This window comes from Trichosurus vulpecula, chromosome 5 (genome assembly GCF_011100635.1).
Source record: "Trichosurus vulpecula isolate mTriVul1 chromosome 5, mTriVul1.pri, whole genome shotgun sequence".
NCBI lineage: Eukaryota > Metazoa > Chordata > Mammalia > Diprotodontia > Phalangeridae > Trichosurus > Trichosurus vulpecula.
In genome coordinates, this window is record NC_050577.1 from 88,779,371 (window position 1) to 88,798,174 (window position 18,804).

Below are 18,804 nucleotides of genomic sequence, written 5' to 3' on the forward strand. Positions count from 1 at the left end.
GTATCTATACATAGATACATAGATTTATGTATCTATATGCGGATACATAGATCTATGTATCTGTATGCAGATACATATGAACAATTATACAGACCCACAAAGTATAGGTTACACTCATGGTGGAGAAACTTTTTACTTTGTTCAAAGTAGAGATTCTATCTGCTCTCCTTCCTTCTAAACCTTCTAATGTTAACTCATATCTGAAATGACTCATTCAACCTCTACAATGCAGGACAATGGAAAGATCAATGAATTTGGAACTGGATGGTCTGAGTACAAATCTTAGTAGTTGTATGACCTTGGGCAAGTCATTTAAACTCTTTAGTACTTATTTTCATCTGTTAAATAAGGAGGTTAAAATTCAGGACCTTTATGGTCCTATAAGACTCTTACAAAGTCAGACTGAAGTTCCTTAGATCATCCCTTTCCAGAAGTTTAAAAAAAAAGAAAGAGGAAGAGAAAGGAGGAGAAATTGAACAGATGCATTTTTCTGGCCTATTCCAAGCCACTACTTTATCTTTAATCTCAACTTGGTGAAAAGTGTGTTGTGGTAGGGGGGTATCTCTGCGGAGATTATGTTGCCTGGGGGTGGCAATAGGGGACTGTGGGAACCAAAATCTTTAGAGTTAGGCATGTCTTTGTTTCTGGGCTGGTCTCTGGCAAATTGGGGAGGTGGGGAGGGACCAGAAGGTAAAGGATAGATAGGGATTTGTAGAGTTGGAGGAAGTTTTCCCCAGCTAAGAAAAACTAGACATCCTTGGTTCAGGGACCAGACACAGGGAAAGAAGCAAAGCCACTTTTTGGTTGAGGGAAGAACAGTTCTTCTCAACTGAAAAGGCCTTTACCTTGGGGGGGGAGGGGAGGGGGAGCGGAGACGGAGCAGGTGAGAAGACAGAAAAAGAGGCAAGGAGGGGCTCTTCTTACCTGTTGACCCGATTCACTCCAAATAGAGATGCCCCTCCCTTGTGATCCCCAAATCTTTCTCCGAAGGTCTCCAGCCTAAATTGGGAGAATCAGGATCCATTGGGCCCTGCTGCAGCGTGATGGGCACCGTCATCCAAATGCATAATGATGAGAATATTAATAACAACAATAATAATAACTATCATTATCAGCTGCACGTGCCGGAGAAGGGAGTGCTGGAGCACCACGCTTGATTAAATCAAGTAATTACGAGGCAGTTTAATGAAATATTATTACATTTGTAGGGGATTTTGAAAGTGGTCTTTTTTTTAAAGGGCTGGCAGCGTTGATGTAATGAAGTATTTGAGATTATTAATAAAAAATGATCTACATGAAACCTGACCCACCCAGCACGGGCTGGCATACACGCACACCACGTGTTTTCTTTCCCAGACTCTAAATTAAAACTAATTTCTTCCCTGGGTCATGAGTTCCTTCTGGCACAGACCAAAACCTTCAAAAACTCTGGCCTCCTTTTGCGGGGAAGGACTTCCCCAAACCTCTGACCGCCCGCCCTCCTCTTTGCTATTTCGTGGCCTAAAAATGATTTTTTGCTTCCAGCTAAGAGATGGGACAAAGGATGGGAGGAAAAAGTGTCACTGTGTATGGGGCAGGGGGAGGGAGGAGAGGAGGGAGAGAAGGAAAAAGGTGGGTGGTGTCGGTGCATAAGGTTGTTTTCTTCTCTAGCCCAACGCAAATCTGCTTTTCAAAATTGAGCTGTGGTCCTTTGTCATCAATTGCTATTAACCTTCTTCCGATGAGCAGCTCAGACTCGCAGGCGCAAGTTGCTGGCCGAGCCCAGATCATCCCAGGGGCGCTTTTGGGAGCTGGTTGGGCGGGGGAGTGAGTGTTGAGGTCGGATATTAAATCAGCGGGAGACAGAATTACTTTTTAGCAGAACCCGAGCGAGCAAAATACTCCTCAACCCCCACCCCTCCGCCCCCCTCCATTCCCGCCTCCCCCCAACTCAGATATGCATTACACCCTCAATGGCGAGGGCATTTGCATATATAGTGCCTGGATATTTGTTTTGTATGCTGTATGCCTGGGCACACCTGTGATATCCTGCGTTGGAGCTGCTATCGATTTGCACTTTTCAGTCAAGGAAAGGAAAAAAAAATACAGCATGCTTCGTACTTAGACACAGCCTCATCTAAGTGTCTCTTTCTTTCTTTTTCTTTGGGAAAATAACGCGCATCTGTTTTGGACCACGTCGGTAAAGTAGTAAGCTATCTTTATTCTGAGGCCCTGAATATCTCCAACTAGCTTTGTCAAAGCCCTACTCACTGGTCTATCTCCTGTTGAGATGCAGTAGCAGCTAACACGTGGTAGATGTGGCGGGAGGAGGAGGACTTGGCAGAGGGACGGTGGGGGTGGGGGTGGGAGCTCGAGAACTAGGATAGGGACCAGTCAACAGCGCCTATCCATTTCTACAGAGGAAGAGCCTCCAGTACAGGGACAGTGTCCGTGCTCCGTGCTCATCGTCCTAAATCCTTTCCCATCCCTGCAGTCTGGCTGTATGTACTACTACCTATGTGGTAGGATGGTAGGCACACAGAGGGACGTCCTTGGGATCTCGGGGTTGCCCCGTTCTTCTCCTAAGTCGAGCCTCCCGGAGCTTTTGCGAAGTTAAACGACCCGCGCTCCGCGACGAATGTCTGCACTCCCATGTGGTCAGTGCCACGTACTGGCAGGCCCGGTGGCCCTAAAGGGGAGGATTGCGCTAGTTTTTAACTCCTCTGCAGGGCTAGAGACCCAGCAAAGTGAGTCCTTTAAAGTTCCAGAGGCAGTGGCGATAAATTCTTAAAAGAAGCTTTCATTTTGCTCTCACACATTCATGCACTCACAACCATTGGTGCTAGTTTTATACGAAAACAGAAAAATAAAAGAACCTATTATCGAACCCTTCTTCTCCTACAGTATGCAACCTATTCCTAGATTAAAGGAGTGGAGGATTAGCAAAAATTAAAGCAAAGAAGTAAACTGAATTTAAAAACCTAAAAAGGAAGCAAAGAGGCCAGATCCAAGACCTTACTACTACTTCAAGAAAGAACAGGCTTTCCATTTGAAAATGTAGCTAAAACTGCCTTGTTTTTGGTGTGGCTTTGCTTTCCACTGTTAGTTTAAATGGAGGGAATCACGGGGTTGTATTATATGCAGTTATTCCTATTGGCAACAGTGGTGCTGGTTCTTCAAAAGTCCAAAAGTTCCAATCCATTGCCTTAAGTTTAAAAAGATTTTTTTTAAGTCCCCAAACCTCCAGACTCTGTACCCCACAGCTACCTAACCCGGGCCACTAGTCTTGAGACTGGACAGATTGTTGTAATCCAGGCCTCCCTTATTATCCCTGGTCCTCCAGGGAACCTCACTGTATCCCCGTTTGACCCAGGCATGTTCCCAAAGGCCCTGAACATGAGACACGTGCAACTCTTTGGAAACCTAATCTCATCACTTTCTTTCTTTCCCACATGACCAAATATTCACTTTCTCCACATACACACACCTTTCTCTACTCTCCACTTCTTCCCATCTCTCCAGTCTCCCTTCCTATTTCCTCAATTTATTTCTTCCTATATTTCATTTAAATCAATAAAAACATCTCATCTAGCTGGCATGAATATAGTGCTTTAAGATTTGCAAAATGTCATGCATGCATTTGCTTGCTTAGTCTAGCTAACAAAAGTTTGTTTTTAAAAATGTTTTCTTTTGCCTGTTTTGAAGTTCAATCTGCCAACTACCAGCACCCCCGGTAGAACTGGCTGCCCTGGGAAATCAATGCCTGAGCTTCCATCTGAGAAAGAACTAGCTAAACAGCCTCACAGCGCCAGATCTGAGCCCAGATCACCAACACTTTGCCTTTGACAGAATGAATTGTCCTTCACTCATTTAAATATATGTATAAAGTTTTAAAGGAAAATATGTTTGAGAGGGCAAATTCTGGATAACAAGAAACTGGACCTACAAAGAAGAATCTTCCTTTTCTGGGAATGGGGGTGGGGTGGTAGAAATGTGACCATGTACACTTCTTCCTTAGACAAATAGACTATTTAGTACAAACAGCAACTGAAGACATTTTCTCTCTCAAAATCCAAACCAAGAGGAAACAGCATATTTCCCCTGAATTTTTCAGAGGCCTTTTCCAAGGTATCTTCCCTAAAAAAAAAAAAAAATCAACTCAACAACAAAATGATTGTCTCTGTCCAGGCAGCAGCTTCTCTAGACACACAATAATTGGTTCGCAGGCACCTTCCCCCAAATGTCTGAAAAAAAAAATGCAAGCAAGATTTCTTTTGAAACTGAAAAAGGAGACCTGTTGAGCTCTGTGGGATTAAACATCCTTTTTTTTAAAAAAAAAAAATGCAATATCCTATTTTAAGCATTTCCTCCCGGTAAAGGAATGGGGATTTAAAGTACTTTGGCTGTTCTGTGTTCACATTTGAGGTGTCAAAAGTGTCTTCCTTATTCAAGAAATTGATTAAACGTCTGGCTGCAAAATTATCCATCCCCTATACTTCATTGGCACCAATAGAAATCTATTTACAACTCCACATTGATCATCCTGGTCCCCAACTCGGCTCACAAGACTCAGAAATACACTTTAGAAGGACTAAAGTCCTTCCACATGCCACATTGTGTATTTTATAATAAAGTGTTTTTATTTAATGTAATCTTCAAGAATTTAAACACACAAAATGCAGTGAGAATGTTCACAATTTTGATACCACAGTTGTAAATAGAAACATTCATTTTTCATAAGATTATAAATATTTGATACTGCAATTGTAAAATGCACATGTTTTATAAACTGAGAAAAAAAATCTTTGCTTCCTGCTAAAAAGGCATGTCATCTTGTCTCCTAAGCAGCAGATGATTATTCACAGAATTTAAAATTACAGCTTCTGTTTTATAGTTTCCTTTTTTCTTTTAAGGTTTATACTAATATGTACAACGTGTGTCTATTATAGCTGCGAAATAAAGAGGTTTAAGGCAAAGAGATCTAAGAGAACCCTCCATCATCAGGGATACAACCCTGAATCATTGAACAACACACACACATACACACTCTCCCCTGTCTGGGTTCCACAGGTTGACATTAGGACACAATTCTTTCCCCTCATACCAAACAGAAGACAGTGTCAAAATATACATATAATGTGTGTGTATATATATATAATATATTAAAATTGATGGGATAAAGGATATATTTGTTTATTACATTATATCACATCTTCAAATCAGAAGAGAATGTATGTTTTAGCTAGAAGTGCTCCCCCCCCAAAAAAAAAGTGACAAGGAATGATTATTTACACTGACTTTACTTTCCTATAGATCTGTGGAATACTACAGTTAAGTTCCCCTGAAAATCAAGACAGTTGCACTTTCCAAACTTTGGGTTGACATATCTATTTATATATATATATATATATAATATGTATATGTATATGAATTTATGGTGGGGGAAATACTCTCCATAGCAGAAGGAATCTACTAGGATTTTGTTTGATTAAATTAAAATACTAACTACTTGTTCTGGAACCTGCAGGGTGGAGTGGGCAATGTGTGAGTTTTGGGGCCCTATCTAGTTGAGAGCCTATGAAGCCTGGCATAGGAATTCCTGGATCCCAAGGGGGTCAAAGTTGGTGCTTTTAGCCCAGAGTGGAACAGCCAGGCCTTGGAGTTGGAAGAGGCAGAGAAAGACCTGTGTGTGTAAGTGTGAAAGTGGGGAGTGAGCCAGAAGAAAACTTTCACCCCAGAAGCTCCCTAGATCACCAGCCTTGGCTACCCCATATATCTACATACACACAGCCTAGAATCACTAGCCATGAATTTACGTTACTCCCAGAAAACAGACCCGGAGCTCAGCAGATGGTGAGCAGAGGAGGGGGAAAAATCTGATCTTCCAAACTGTATGGGAGCTAAGCTGGGGAACTAGCAGCTTGTGTGAGTGTGTGATGTGTGGTATCTGTGTGTGTGAGAGAAAGACAGACAGCCGCAGAGACGGAGAGAAAGAGACTGAGAGAGATGAGAAACGAGAGGTTGAGAGATGAGAAAACAAGCATAAAAGGGGTGTGTGGAGAGGACAGAACAAGAGAGCGCAGAGGAACAAAAGTGGGGGAGGGGAAGGAGAGTATCCACGTTCAACAGAGTGAAAGAAGGAGAAGGAGGATGGCATATTTTTTTCTTCCTCTTCCCTATTCTCCTAAGTTCCCACTTCATGGCCCCGGAAGTCGTGATGTTGACTATTCACACAAGACAAGACATCAAGACCTAGTCCAAACAGTCCTGAGAAAGGAAAATAGGGAAGGAAAGACCCCCAAGCGGCATCTCGATGCATTCCCACCATCTCCCTTCTCTGCCTAGCACCACTGGACCCTAGAACCCACAAACCCCGGGGACAGGGGCTGGGGCGGGGGGAACGGGGACCCGAGGAGGGGGGCCGAGCTGGGACAACCCAACCCGAAAGAAGGAGCAGTTAAAAACAAAGTTAGAGAAGCTCCCCCTGCCTCAGGCGCTAGGGGGTGGGGCGGGGGACGAAGTCTAGGTCCTAGAGAGTATCCTTTCCTGCTTTTGTCCCCCACCCCAAAAGCCAACACAAAGAAAGTATAGAACTCATAGAACAAATAGGAGCTATTTATTCGGTTCACAGTTGTGTGAAATGCAGCAATAAAAATCTTTGGACTTCAGCAAGTTGTTTTAATCTTTTTTCTTCTTTTGAATTAAAAAATAATAGTGTCTAATGTCCCTTAATGGCGCTTAGGGAATTTAAAAAAAGATGTAACCCTAAGCACCTCCAAAAAGTCATAAAGATAATATCTAAAATCCCATAAACACAAAAAACTCAAAAAATACTTTATAATCAGATATTTCAGATTTTACAACACCTGTAAATTATATACATAGAATATTGCAGAATCATACCGAATACACAATATCTTCACTATTAATGCTGGTATAATCTTTTTACACTGGCCCTTTTTTTTATTAAATTATTGCATTGTTTAACTTGGACTGAAAACTGGATTCCCCGGGTCCCTCTCCCTCTCCGCTGTCTCCTCCCCACCCCCCACGCCACCCCTTTCCCCACCGCCCCCCTCTTCCTTCCGCTACTCGCTGTCCGACTTGCCATCTTTCGCCGTGGTCGAGTGGTTGTACAGTCCCTGCGCCATGAGATGAACAGCCAGCGTATTCTTGTTGCCCGTAGCCTTCTTGATCTTGGCCCGTTTGTTCTGAAACCAGATCTTGATCTGGGACTCGTTGAGGCTGAGCTCTTGGGCCAGGCTCTGCCTCCGCTGCTCCGTCAAGTACCTGTTTGTCTGAAATTCCGCTTTCAGTCTTTGCAGCTGTTCGGCAGTGAAGGCGGTCCGGGGCCGCTTGTCCTCTTTGTTCGGATTCTTCTTCTTTGGTTTTCGAGACCTGGGACCTGAAGAAGGGGTCCAGGGTGGCGGGGACGGGGCGGTGACGGGATGTAGGAATAGGGGAGAGAGAGGGAGAAAGAGAGAGAGAGAGAGAGAGAGAGAGAAGCCAATGACCAACTATCCCCTATGGCTAAATAATTGAAGGGGTGTTGCAAGTGAGAAAAGCGAAACAAAAGCGAGCCCCGAACACCAACAGTCGAACTAGCCCTTTGCAAAGAAATTTGGAGAGGTGAACTCTGGAGGTACGGCTTGGTTTTGTATGGGGACTGGGTGAGAGGAGAGGTGACAGAGTGGAAAGGGGAGTAATGAGTGACTGGGGGGTGGAGAAGAGAGCAGTAAGGATTAGGGTCAGAGGAAGAGGGGGTTCCGAATGGAAGGGTCTTCAGCTAAAAGTTACATTAGCGGAGAGCTGCAGAAGGAATCCAAGTCATACTCTTCCCTAACCTTTAGGAAGATAAAAAGAGGAAAAGAGAGAGGAAAGAGGAGAGGTGGGGAGAGAGAAAGAGACAGAGACTGGTGGGAGCATGGGGTGGGAGTGGGGTAGCTAAGAGAGGAGGGAGGTCTTAAGGGTAATGGGAGAGTGACTGCCCTCAGGATCTCACTGCTTCTTTGCAAAGAGCAAAAAGGGGTGGTGGGTCCCCAGTGAAAGGAGCTATGGAAAAGAAGAGGACCCAGGGCATTTCCTACTTCTAACTAAATCCTCTTGCTTCCCCTAGGGAGGCACAATCCGCTCAAGTTCACTGTTTCATTTAATGACCCGGGTAGCAGTGGACTCCGAAGCTTTCCAGGCCTAGACATCCAAGGGTTCCATAGCAATTCCCTCCCAAGAGTCTTTCCGAGTCCTGGGGCACCTGAGATGGGTAGGGGTACAACATAGACCAATTCCCAACTCCCAGAACAGCCAAGTGTTTCCTCAGCTCTGTTCCTTTTTCTCAATGACTCCCTCCCTCTTGCTGAAAAACAAGCTTACCTACAGGTGCTACCTTCTTGACTCCTCTCCTTTCAGACCAGGATAAACACCTCATGGCTGGGACATTTGACAGTTCTGAAGGTGATCTACACGTGCTCACTATAGCCCAGTCTGCCCTCACCTTCTCCTATTACTCTGGTGCCTTCAAACTTCACAAGGGTCTGATTTAGTAATAAAAGGATGCTTTTGGGGAGGGGGGGTCACTTGATCCTTTAAAAATCTTGGTGTAGGGCAACTTAACTGCAACTAAGGGGGCTATAAAGTTTCTCTCTCTCTCTCTCTCTCTCTCTCTCTCTCTCTCTCTCTCTCTCTCTCTCTCTCTCTCTCTCTCAGAAAAAGACATTAAGGGAAAGGAAAAGAAAGAAGAAAAAAGAGAGTGGGAGGGAAGGGAAGGGAGAAGTAGGGAAGAGGAAGAGGGACTTGTTTTTGATTGGTGACAAGTAGTCAAAATGCTGGGAGAGATGCTGGATGAAAGAAAATAGATAAGGGTAGAAAAGAGCCAGAAAAGGAGCTTTTGGAGATAAAGTGTCCTTATGCCAGATCTTATAAATCTCAACATTTAAAACTTTAGTGTATGACTATTTCCCTAGAGCTTGGTCAAGCAAGTTTTCTGAAACTAGAAAGGAAAAGGGCTGGGGGAAAAATCTAATTTCATTTTCAATATCCAAGGGAGGACCGGCATTCTCTCAACACTTTTTCCCCTTCTCATCTTTTTCCTTCCCAACCTCTATCCCTCCCTGCCTCAGGGACCCCATTACAGGGCCTTCAGTGAACTATTTAGGATGGTGTACCTAATAATGAACCAGTTTTCACAAAGAATAAGGGTAAATTTTGACCTTGGGTGGAGCTCTCTTTTAGGGGAGGGGAAAACTCTGCACCCCATGGAAATGGGAGGACAGGATGAAGATAAGAGAAGGGAAGGATAAATATTGGCATGGGAGAAGGAGATTGAGTAGATAGACACCACAGGTCTCAGACTGTCTCATATTTGGAAACTGGTATTTCTAACAGCAAAATTAAACTGTATTTCTTTTTGAATCAAGTTAAAGATGGGAGGGGAAGGGGAGGAGGAAGAGAGGAAGAAAGGATGGTGAAAGCAGTTCTACTTGGACACCCTTGAATTTTAAAAATCAAATACACAAGAAAGGTGGAGTGAGAATTGCTTTTGAGCTTGGCCTTGTTTTGCTAATTTTCTTCCCTTTCAGTTTCTCGGGCTAGGTGGTATTATCTGGATGGAGATGTGGAAAATAATAGCCATCCTCTTTCCCCCCTCATCTCCCCCCATCTTGATTTGATCTCAGAAAGTCCATGTGGGTCTATAGTTTGGGGTTGAAGGTCAGTTACCTTTCTGCCTTCCTCTCTCCCCTCTTCATCTCTGTCCTCTTACACAAATCTCTCCTTAAAAGTTCCCTATATAGGTACAGACATATCCTCCTCCATAGCTACATGCATATTTTAAAAGAACAACAACAAAAGAAGACATTTCCCCCACCCCCAATCCTAACATCACATCGGGTCCCATTCTGAAATCTCCAAGTTCTCTCCACTCATGAAAAGTAATGAAGGAGCTAAGAAATAGACATGGGTCCCTCCTTAAGACGAAGGATGGAGGGGTAACTGGAGGAGGGAAGACGGATAAAGATAAAAAGAAAACTCTTCCCTTGTCCATGTCATATATATTTATATTAAATGTAAGCATTCTTGTTTAGGTTTAAAAATGTTTATACTGAATTATCCTGGTGACAATTTCTTGTGGTTCCATTGCTGAGTTGGAAAGGAAGAATCCTGGTTTTTATTTCTTTGGTCTCGGCACAAAGCACAGGCGAGGAGGTTTCTCACCCTGGCCTGTGCCATTGTGAGGATATATGTTAATTAAATATTAACAAAGGAAGGGAGTCGAGAACAATGGAGCAAATTTCAGCTCTGGTTAGTAATATTATTTTACCCTAATTATTCCTTTTTGGCGTGAGGGAAGGGGTGTTAAGGAATTCTTTTCAAATGTTGCAAACTTGTTCTTAGATAAACTAAATCAGACCTTTCCCCCAAAAGTCAATATAGTTGTAGGGGACTGGGGGTATCTAACACAACAGGGGACACATTATTATAAATGTTTTTATTATGAATATTATTTACAATTGGACATGATTTCCTGTGCCTTTTCCCAGACTTGAAACTGTATTTCAAATGTTCAATGATTTCAAAGTTCTTAAGGATTTTTTGAAGGAAAAAAAAGACGTATCGAACACAGACCCTCCAAACTTCCCCCGATCTTACCACTTACACACATTTATCTCCCTCAATCCTGTTTCTCACTAGTGTAAAACAGCAAGGAAACCTTTTTGGACGGAAGGTTCTTTTCTAAAGGATTTTAGAAGCTGTGAAAGAGTCCCAGACAGTCAGCCGCCTGCCCCCAGCGAACTCTCCCCTTTTCCAGTCTGAATAGAAATTCTCCTTCCCCCTAACCGAAATCTGAGCCTATCCTTATCCCGGGGAGTGAAAATAAAAGATGATAAAAAGCAGAGAAAAGGACATCACTTCTGTCCATAACCCCTGCACCCTTTCCTTACACATCCTGCCACAGGTTCATACTTGGTCCCCGCTCCCTCTAGGCCTAAAGAAAAGAATGCCTATATACAAAGGATTTTTAACAGTTTGGGGTGTTTTTACCCCAACCAAACCACCCGATTATTGGTTTGGGAAGATGGGTGGAGGGAGGGCAATGCAGATTCTGGAGCTAGTCTGGGCTGACTTGGAAGAAGGCGGAAAACGAGAGCAATGGGATGGTTGCAAAGGAAGAACTCTTTCGTCTGGGCCTCCTTATTTTTCCCTGTTTTCTCTTTTTTTTTGTTTATAAATGACCAGAAACATAACCCTCAAACAGATCTTGCCTGCTGGCCCAGGCTCCAGAGCAAATTTATACTTCAAGAATGAGGTCTAGTGGAAGTGATTAGAAAAGGAAGGCCCCTTTCAGGACCTCTCCCCCTTCCTTTCCACCCCCCACCCCCAACCCACCCCCACTCTGTATTTACAGTCTCATCCTTTCCTCTCTCCTCCTCGCCACTCCCCGGAAAAGCCCGCCAGGCTGGGATAAAACCTCGGATAAAACCAGGCTCGGATAAAACCACTCAACGTCCGTTTGTGGGTTAAGTTTTCCTCCCCTCTCTTGCCGCTCTGGACTTCGGCTCTAGTTTTCAATTTAGGTCGAGTGTGTGTGCTTTTACCACCACTCCCCCTTTCCCACAGGGCAGGAATTTAGACCCTTTCCTACAGTTTCCACCCCCAAACTACGAATCTTTTTTTCGAAAGAGTAGCTACAAGAGACTGAGTGGTGGCTCAGCCATTTGGCTGGGATTAAAGGGAAAGGAAGGAGGGAAGGGAGCCTGGTGCAGGGATGAGGGAAGAAAGGAGGGAACTAGATGAAGGGTGAAGAGAGGGAGGGAGTAGAGAGAGACTGGGGAAGGGTGATGGATTCCAAAGGTTTCAAATTTGCCAGATTGACACCTTAGGGCTCAATGGTGGCAGAAGTAGGATCGGAAAAGGAACGTCGTCTTTACCTGAAGAAGGCCTGTCCGAGTATCGGGTGCAGTAAACCCAGGCTGGCCAGAGCATGGGTTGATTGCCGGGGTTGGAGCTGGCTTGGGAGCTGTCCGAGTCCGAGCTCACCGACAGATCGCCGCCGCTCAAGCCCCGAGACTTCAGGGCTCCTTCCAATGGTCCCCCTGGCTCTCCTCCCTTTTTGCCCCCGCCTCCGTGCAAGGAGAGCGCTTTGGAGCCGCCTTCGCCGTCCCCGGGAGACCCTCCTCCGCCTCCCGGCAGCTGCCCGCCCGCTCCGGGCGCCGAGGTGGAGCTCCGGTGCTCCCGGTTGGAGAGGAGGAGCCGCTCCGGGCTGCCTCCGCTGCCCCCGCCACTTCCTCCTCCTCCTCCTCCACCGCCACCGCCTCCTCCTCCCTCTCCTCCTCCTCCTGCACTTCCTCCTCCTCCTTCTTCTCCTCCTCCTCCTCTTCCTCCCCCTCCACTGCCGCAGCAGGTCCCGGCTTCCTTTCTTCGGCCGAACTCTGGCCGCAAGATGTTGTCGATGAAAAAGTTAGTAATCCGGTGTGGGTGCTGGTGGTTCCCGGGCGCCTGCAACACCACGGGCAATATCAGAGCCCTCCTCCGGCCAGTGTCTCCATCGCTGGGGCTGCCGCCGCCGCCCCCCGACTCCTGCTGCTGCTGCTGCTGCTGCTGCTGCTGTTGCCTCTGGTCCTCACTCGCTGCCGCCGCCGCCGCCGCCGCTGCTGCCGCTGCTTCGCTGTGGCTCTGCTCATTCTCCTCCATGCTGTACACAACAAATCCCAAAATGTTTCTCTCCGGGTTAAAAAAAAAAGGCGACACCCCCACCGCCTCCAAAAAATCCCACCCCCTCCCCTTCGCACATACAGCCCCACGCCCGCCCGCCTTCCTCCTCCTTCAGTATCTTTAGTGTATGTTTCTGAAGCCGCCTCTGGCTGATGTGGCCACTGCGGCGGGTCCTGTTGTTAAAGGAGTGTCTGGCTCCACTCGGAGCGAACGCCACGTTCACATCCACATCCAGAGAGTTGGTTTGGGGAGGGGGAAAACACCCACCCTCGGAGACACCAAGAGATTCGGAAGAATCGGGTGTTAATTTTTTCTTAAGCAACAACCCAACTGGCACCCACAGCACCGTAACAATAGTCGGAGTCGTGTTAACAGAGGCGCCGATAATTCTTCTCCCCCTTCCAGCTCCCCCCCCCTTTTAAAAAAATCCTCCTTTCCTCTGTCTCTATATCTCTTCCCTTTTTTCTTCCTCCTCGTCCTCCTTCTTTCAGCTGCAGCGCTATCACTGCTGGTCAAGGTTTTAATTCTGGACACCAACGCATCCTTTTCTCCCAAAGGCATTCATCATTCCACTTTCCTGCCCATCTCCCACCCACCCCACCCATCCCTACCCCCTCCCCCTTACCCCAGCTCCCGGTGAGAGCGCAGTCTCCTAAAAGGTGAGGATCGGTCAGAGGGAAAGCCACCGCAGCTGCACGCACGCACATGGAGGAGCGCGAGTCAAAAGAGCCACGACAAGGTGCAATATTCCTACTACACGCAGCCCCCCCTGGTCGCGGACAGAGACGAGCGCAAGAAGCATGTGTAGAGTCTGCCGCCGCCTCGCTTCCCCCCTTTGAGTTCAATATTCCAAGTTGCACGGGCGAGGGGAAGGGGGAAAGGGGGAGGGGGGCGGGAGGGTGGGTGTGGGGGGGATGTCTCCCCTGTTCCTCCCTCTCTGTTTCTCCCCGTCTCGGTCTTTCTCTGGGTGTCCTTTTATCTAGTGTGGGTGTAAATTTGGAAGCCACTTAACTGAACCTGAAATACTTTCACTCTGGATTTTTGTTCTTATTTTTAATAGAACCCCTCAAGTGACGTTGCAAGCCCGGTATCCTAGACACGTGCCTGCAGCCAATGGCAAAGCCGCCGCGTCCACACGTGACTCCGTGGCAGGCTGGTAAGTGACAGGAGAGAACGCGGCAGCAGCCTCCCCCTTTCCCTCAGTGTCCCCTTCCCACCACCCCCTCTCATGCCCAATCTCCTCCTCCTCTCCCCGCCTTCCTTCACCCTCCCTTAAAGCTACAGTACCTTCTCCACTCAAGAGTGCATTAAAATGGGGATGGCCGGAAAGCGGTCCCCGAAACCAAGGATGGGCTCCAAGACCACTGGTCTCTCCAACCGTTTGCCTTACTATCCCTTAAGCTTTATTCTGCTTATTGGTAATTTAGAGGGAAAAAAAAAAAGCAAAGTTCCATTAGGCATTTATGTACACATATGATATAAGGATCTATTTTAAAATTTCCATATTGTTTACCGTGGGGGTGGGGGAAATCCCACAATTCCTTGCACAAAATGCATAAATAATATTAAATGAGCTGCGGCGATACAAAGGGACTTTGGTGCGGCGGTTTTATTTGTTGGAACGGAGTGAAATTGTCACTTACTTCTTTTTTTCCCCCTGCCCTAACCTCGGCTTCTTCCAGTTCTAAAATGCAGGGCAGACTCGAAGAAGCTTTCCCCCACTCCACCCCCACCTTATACACTTATTTGTAAGTATGAGCGTACGTGTAGACGGTAGAATTCCACTTGGAGTTCTCTGATCTTCAAGAAACATGTATATAGCTCAGGAGGAGACCGATGGAGGGCTGTGGGGCATGATTCAAGAAATAAAGTAGTTGTGGATGGAAGGTAGGATCGTTCTTTTAGAAAGAGGAAGCGCGCTTTTGAACACTCGTCTCCGCCTCCAGAACAGTCTGAAGCGAGAATTCACAGGAAGACAGCTGCCTCTAAAAGTTCAAGGTGGGGGGGTTTCTTTTCCTCTTCACCAAAAATCTGCCGAAGATCCACTAACCCCTTAGCTGTCCTCCCCAGTTGACTAGCTGTCTGGCCATTCATTTGCTTGTCTTTGTCGTAAAATCCCGGAAACTATTTTGCTAAGAGCCAGGTCAATTTAGAAAAGGAATTAGAAATTAAATGATACTGTATTGGAACGGGAGAAAACTCCCATGTAGTTTTATGCTGTTTTCCTTCTCCCTCCTCTTTTCCCACCTTTCTTTATCCAAACTTTCTTCTCAATTGGTGGTACCGTCTGTATCTATTAAGAATCTCTTTCCTCTTTCTCCATCCACATACTCTTCTGTTCTCTTCTCCCCCACACCTTTAAGCTTTCCCCCTTTCGCTTCTTCTATTCCTCTTTTTCATCCTTTCACTCTCCTCCTAGGCCAGTCTTTTCTGTCCAAATAATTCCCCCAGTCGGCATATTAAAAAGCACCCCAGATATACGTAGTGTAATTAATACTAATTTTGAAAGATTTGGTTCATCTTGAATTTGTGAGTCACAGAAAGATTCGAAAAGGGCCATGAGGGTTGCTGGCTTTTAACACAGAGATACAAACACACTTACCATGTTCTGAGAGAAGACCGTAGTAGACCAGAGAGGCTGTGCCAAATCAGTGATGCCAAACAAATAAAGGGATTCCTCTGGCACGGGAGTGGAGAAGGGCCCGAGGAGGCAGGCAGAGAAGCTTTGGAGAAACTAAGAGCTGTGAGAGCTGAAAGGAACCAAGGCCGAAGTGCAAAGATCCCTCTGGGCCTGAGCTAACACTAGAAAAGCCAGAAGGTCCAGAGACTGTTGGGGGAAGAGGTTAGGGGTGTGCGTTGGGAGAGGGGGGCGGGAGAGACAATGTAAGACACCATCAGACAGGCAAGATTAGTTTAGTGCCGCCTTTACCCTAGGCCAACTGCTTTTCCGTGTGTGTGCAAAGGTGTATATCTAGCCAAACTTTGCCCTCCTCCTTTCCTCTTTCCGACCTTCCCCCGCCCCTCACCCCCAGCGCCCAGTCCCCGCTTTTGTCTCTTCATCCCTTCCCCCCTACCCTCTGAGTTTCTGAAAGCCAAACAGACTTGAGCTGTGGGAACTTCGGAGTGGACAAGATGCAACAGTTACAAAGAAAAATAAACAGGCAGTGGCAAAAGTGCTGAGACAAGGTGGCTGGGGATGAGTGGTGGGGGTGGGGGAAGGAGATAGGAGGGAGGGGTGGGATGGGGGGGGGGAAGAGGGCCAGGAAGCCATTCAGTCCAGGTTCTTGGGGCCCACCAACAGCTGGGACTGGGACAGGCTGGCCGGCCCAGTCTGCGGAGCATCGCTGCTGCTGCAGGAGGACCGAAGTGGCCTCCCTAACAGGTATTCAGAGCTTCCGGACCTGTAATGAAAAGTTGGGAGGGGGTAAGGAAGAGTCCCTGGATCCAACTGCAACACCCCTTCACAAGTGTAAGCACACAGATACCCAGGAGTGTGGGCACAATCGCTTCCTTCTCTCCATTTCAAGGGACCTTGACCAAATTCCATCCTTAGGCCACAACTATTGCCCGTTCCCTCTTCACACCCCCAGGTGACTCAGGAGATCAAACCTCAACTTGAGACTTATTTTTCAACAACTTTAATAGCTTGAGTGTGGAAAGGGAAAGAATTTGAGGGGCCAGACTTTCTTTACAGTGTTTTGGAAGAATTTCCTGCACTCCCCAGGTAAATGACTGCTCATTTGAGCTAGGAAAGATGTAGGAATAACTTACAATTGTGAACATCTCGAAAACCAGCTCAGGTATTTCCGAGCCAAAGGTAATTTTGCTCCAGGAAGTGACACAAGGTTAATTTCTCCAACTGCCCCCATGAAAAGCGATTAGTCTGTCTCCCAAGAAATATTTCCCAATTACCTGGGAGCCCTTTCCCTGCAACTACCCCTACCCCGTAATTAAACGTGTTCAAGGTGTTATAGTTCAAATATTTGCCTTATGGGAAGACCTAAATTATTGGCTAAAGCTTAAACTACCCGGAAAACAGCTAATTCCTTTTAAGCTATACCATTCCATGTTGATAGTGGCCTGGGTGTGTGTGTGGGGGCATTTCTTTTCCTGTGGAGGTAGCTTTACTTAGGGAAAGGAGATGATGAAAGCATGAGTTGTCATTCATGGAAGGAGGGAAAGGAGGAAGAGGAGAATGAGGAGAGAGAGAGAGAGAGAGAGAGAGAGAGAGAGAGAGAGAGAGAGAGAGAGAGAGAGAGGAGAGATTCCTTAGGTCAAACAAGTGAATACATAATAGCTGACATTGGGCGTCTCTTCCAATGAAGAGTGTATCCTCTTAACTTACCTGGCCTGGGCAGTAGCTATAGAAAACCCGGTTGTCTGAGGCTGTCAAAAATATTTCGTTTTTAAGGTACAGAGCAGGCAAGCTATTTTATAAATGCGTTTGTGACACATAGAGAAGTCCCATCAATGGTGGGTACTTTGGAGACAATTCCCCCACCTAACATCAGATCTAGAGACTTTGTCCCCTTTTAACCCACTTCAGCTGCATTTTGAGGTTGCTTTGCTCTTATTTAGAATGCACCAAAATTTCAGCACTGCTGCTCCAGGGTTCCCCAGCACCTAGGAGATGTATGTGCTTCTGGACTTTTCTAGAAGTAGAGGAGATCATTATAATAATACCATCCATTAATCCTGCATGTCTCTGCATGGAGTCAGATGTTACCAGCTACCATAATTTTCCTCTGAATATAAAAGAAGGGGACATTCTCATATCAAATATATTTTCTTACTCACGCCAGGACAGCAGGGAACTAGACTAAAATACTCAAGCACGGTGTTGCTTCTTTTGACTTTCCATTTCTATATTTGGAAGCCAGAAATCTGAGATGGGGAGAAAAATGAAACTTTAAAATGAAATATTAATAATAAAATATTGATATTCACAAAAATAAAAACTGGACACACTGGCATGAAATTAATGTTCTGGATTTTAGTAACATGCTAGTGGACATGTAAGAATGTCTGGCTACAGTAGTAGCTTCCTTTTTTCATAAAAGGAGGAAGAAGCAGGACGATTTGTCTGACCACTCAACTAACCTCATCTCCCACAGCTTATCTGGGGTGATGGTGAAAGTTGGAAGTAATGAAAGCAATTAGAGAAGCCAGGCTCTTGCTGTGGTTGTCAGTCACCCAGTTGGTCTAGATGCCCTGATAATTTGGAAAGCAAAATTATGACAGAAACAATGGCAGTCAGGCCAAGCTGGGTAGTTCCTGGGTTCCCTTGAGTCTAGGAGCCCAGATTTGTGTGTGCAGGAACTAGTGCAAAGAAGAGCTGAGGCAAAAAGATACATATTCTCTGTCTGTGTCTCTCTGTCTCTGTCTGTCTATCTGTCTCTTTCTCCCTAATCTGAACTTAGACAGACAGACAGACAGACAGACACACACCCAAAAAATGAAAAAAAAATATTGCTTGCGAAGAGGAAGAGAGAAAGAGAATTAGGAGACCAGGGAAGAGGCTGGGCAGGCAAGTGAGGAAAACTGGCACACAGCCCCAAGCACAGAGGTGAATGATTTTTCCCCGCAACATGCTTTTGAAGCCCAGTTCTGGGATTCCTATCTCTCTCCTAACTCAAAACAAAGAGGAGAGAAGCTCCGACAGTTCAACAGACAGACTCAGGGATGGATTCCTGGTTTAGAGAAGAGGAAAAGTCAAAGCATCTAAGAAAGGCTCATTAAAGAAATGGTTAAACTCAGCTGAGGCAAGCCTTTGAGGGAGCTCAAATGTTCATTTATACATACAACACACACACACACACACACACACACACACACACCATTTTGTTCCCCCTCTGCTAGCTGAACAAATCTTCTCTTTTTAGTGAACCCTCAAAGTGCCCAGTTTGGATTGTCTTTAGCTTTGAGGAAGAAGGAGAGGAGGGGGGGAGAGAAAGAGAGAGAGAGAGAGAGAGAGAGAGAGAGAGAGAGAGAGAGAGAGAGAGAGAGAGATTGAGAGATTTCATATTCGTGTTCTGCCTAGAAGTCTAGATGGGGAGTGGGGCACTGAGCATATTTATTAAGCAAATGCTCAACGCCTGGAGATGCTGTGAGGCACCT

The 18,804-nt window shown here is 46.0% G+C and overlaps 1 protein-coding gene across 1 annotated transcript; it reads right to left on the reverse strand.

Moving 5' to 3' along the window:
• Nucleotides 1-6,578: 6,578 nt before the first annotated feature.
• On the reverse strand, nucleotides 6,579-13,719 carry EN2 (engrailed homeobox 2). The gene is made up of 3 exons (XM_036758441.1): nucleotides 13,313-13,719; nucleotides 11,904-12,667; nucleotides 6,579-7,384 (listed from the first exon to the last, which is right to left on the reverse strand). The coding sequence occupies exons 2-3, from the start codon at nucleotides 12,664-12,666 to the stop codon at nucleotides 7,068-7,070; spliced, it is 1,080 nt and encodes a 359-aa protein (XP_036614336.1). The 5' UTR covers nucleotide 12,667; nucleotides 13,313-13,719; the 3' UTR covers nucleotides 6,579-7,067.
• Nucleotides 13,720-18,804: the final 5,085 nt, after the last annotated feature.

What these genes read in the sequence shown, in the direction of transcription:
- EN2 (XM_036758441.1), bottom strand. Translation starts at nt 12,666, where the DNA reads ATGGAGGAGAATGAGCAGAGCCACAGCGAAGCAGCGGCAGCAGCGGCG. An exon ending in CTCGGACAGGCCTTCTTCAG is followed by an intron (nt 7,385 to 11,903) that starts GTAAAGACGACG and finishes CCCCTTCTTCAG; the next exon opens with GTCCCAGGTCTCGAAAACCA.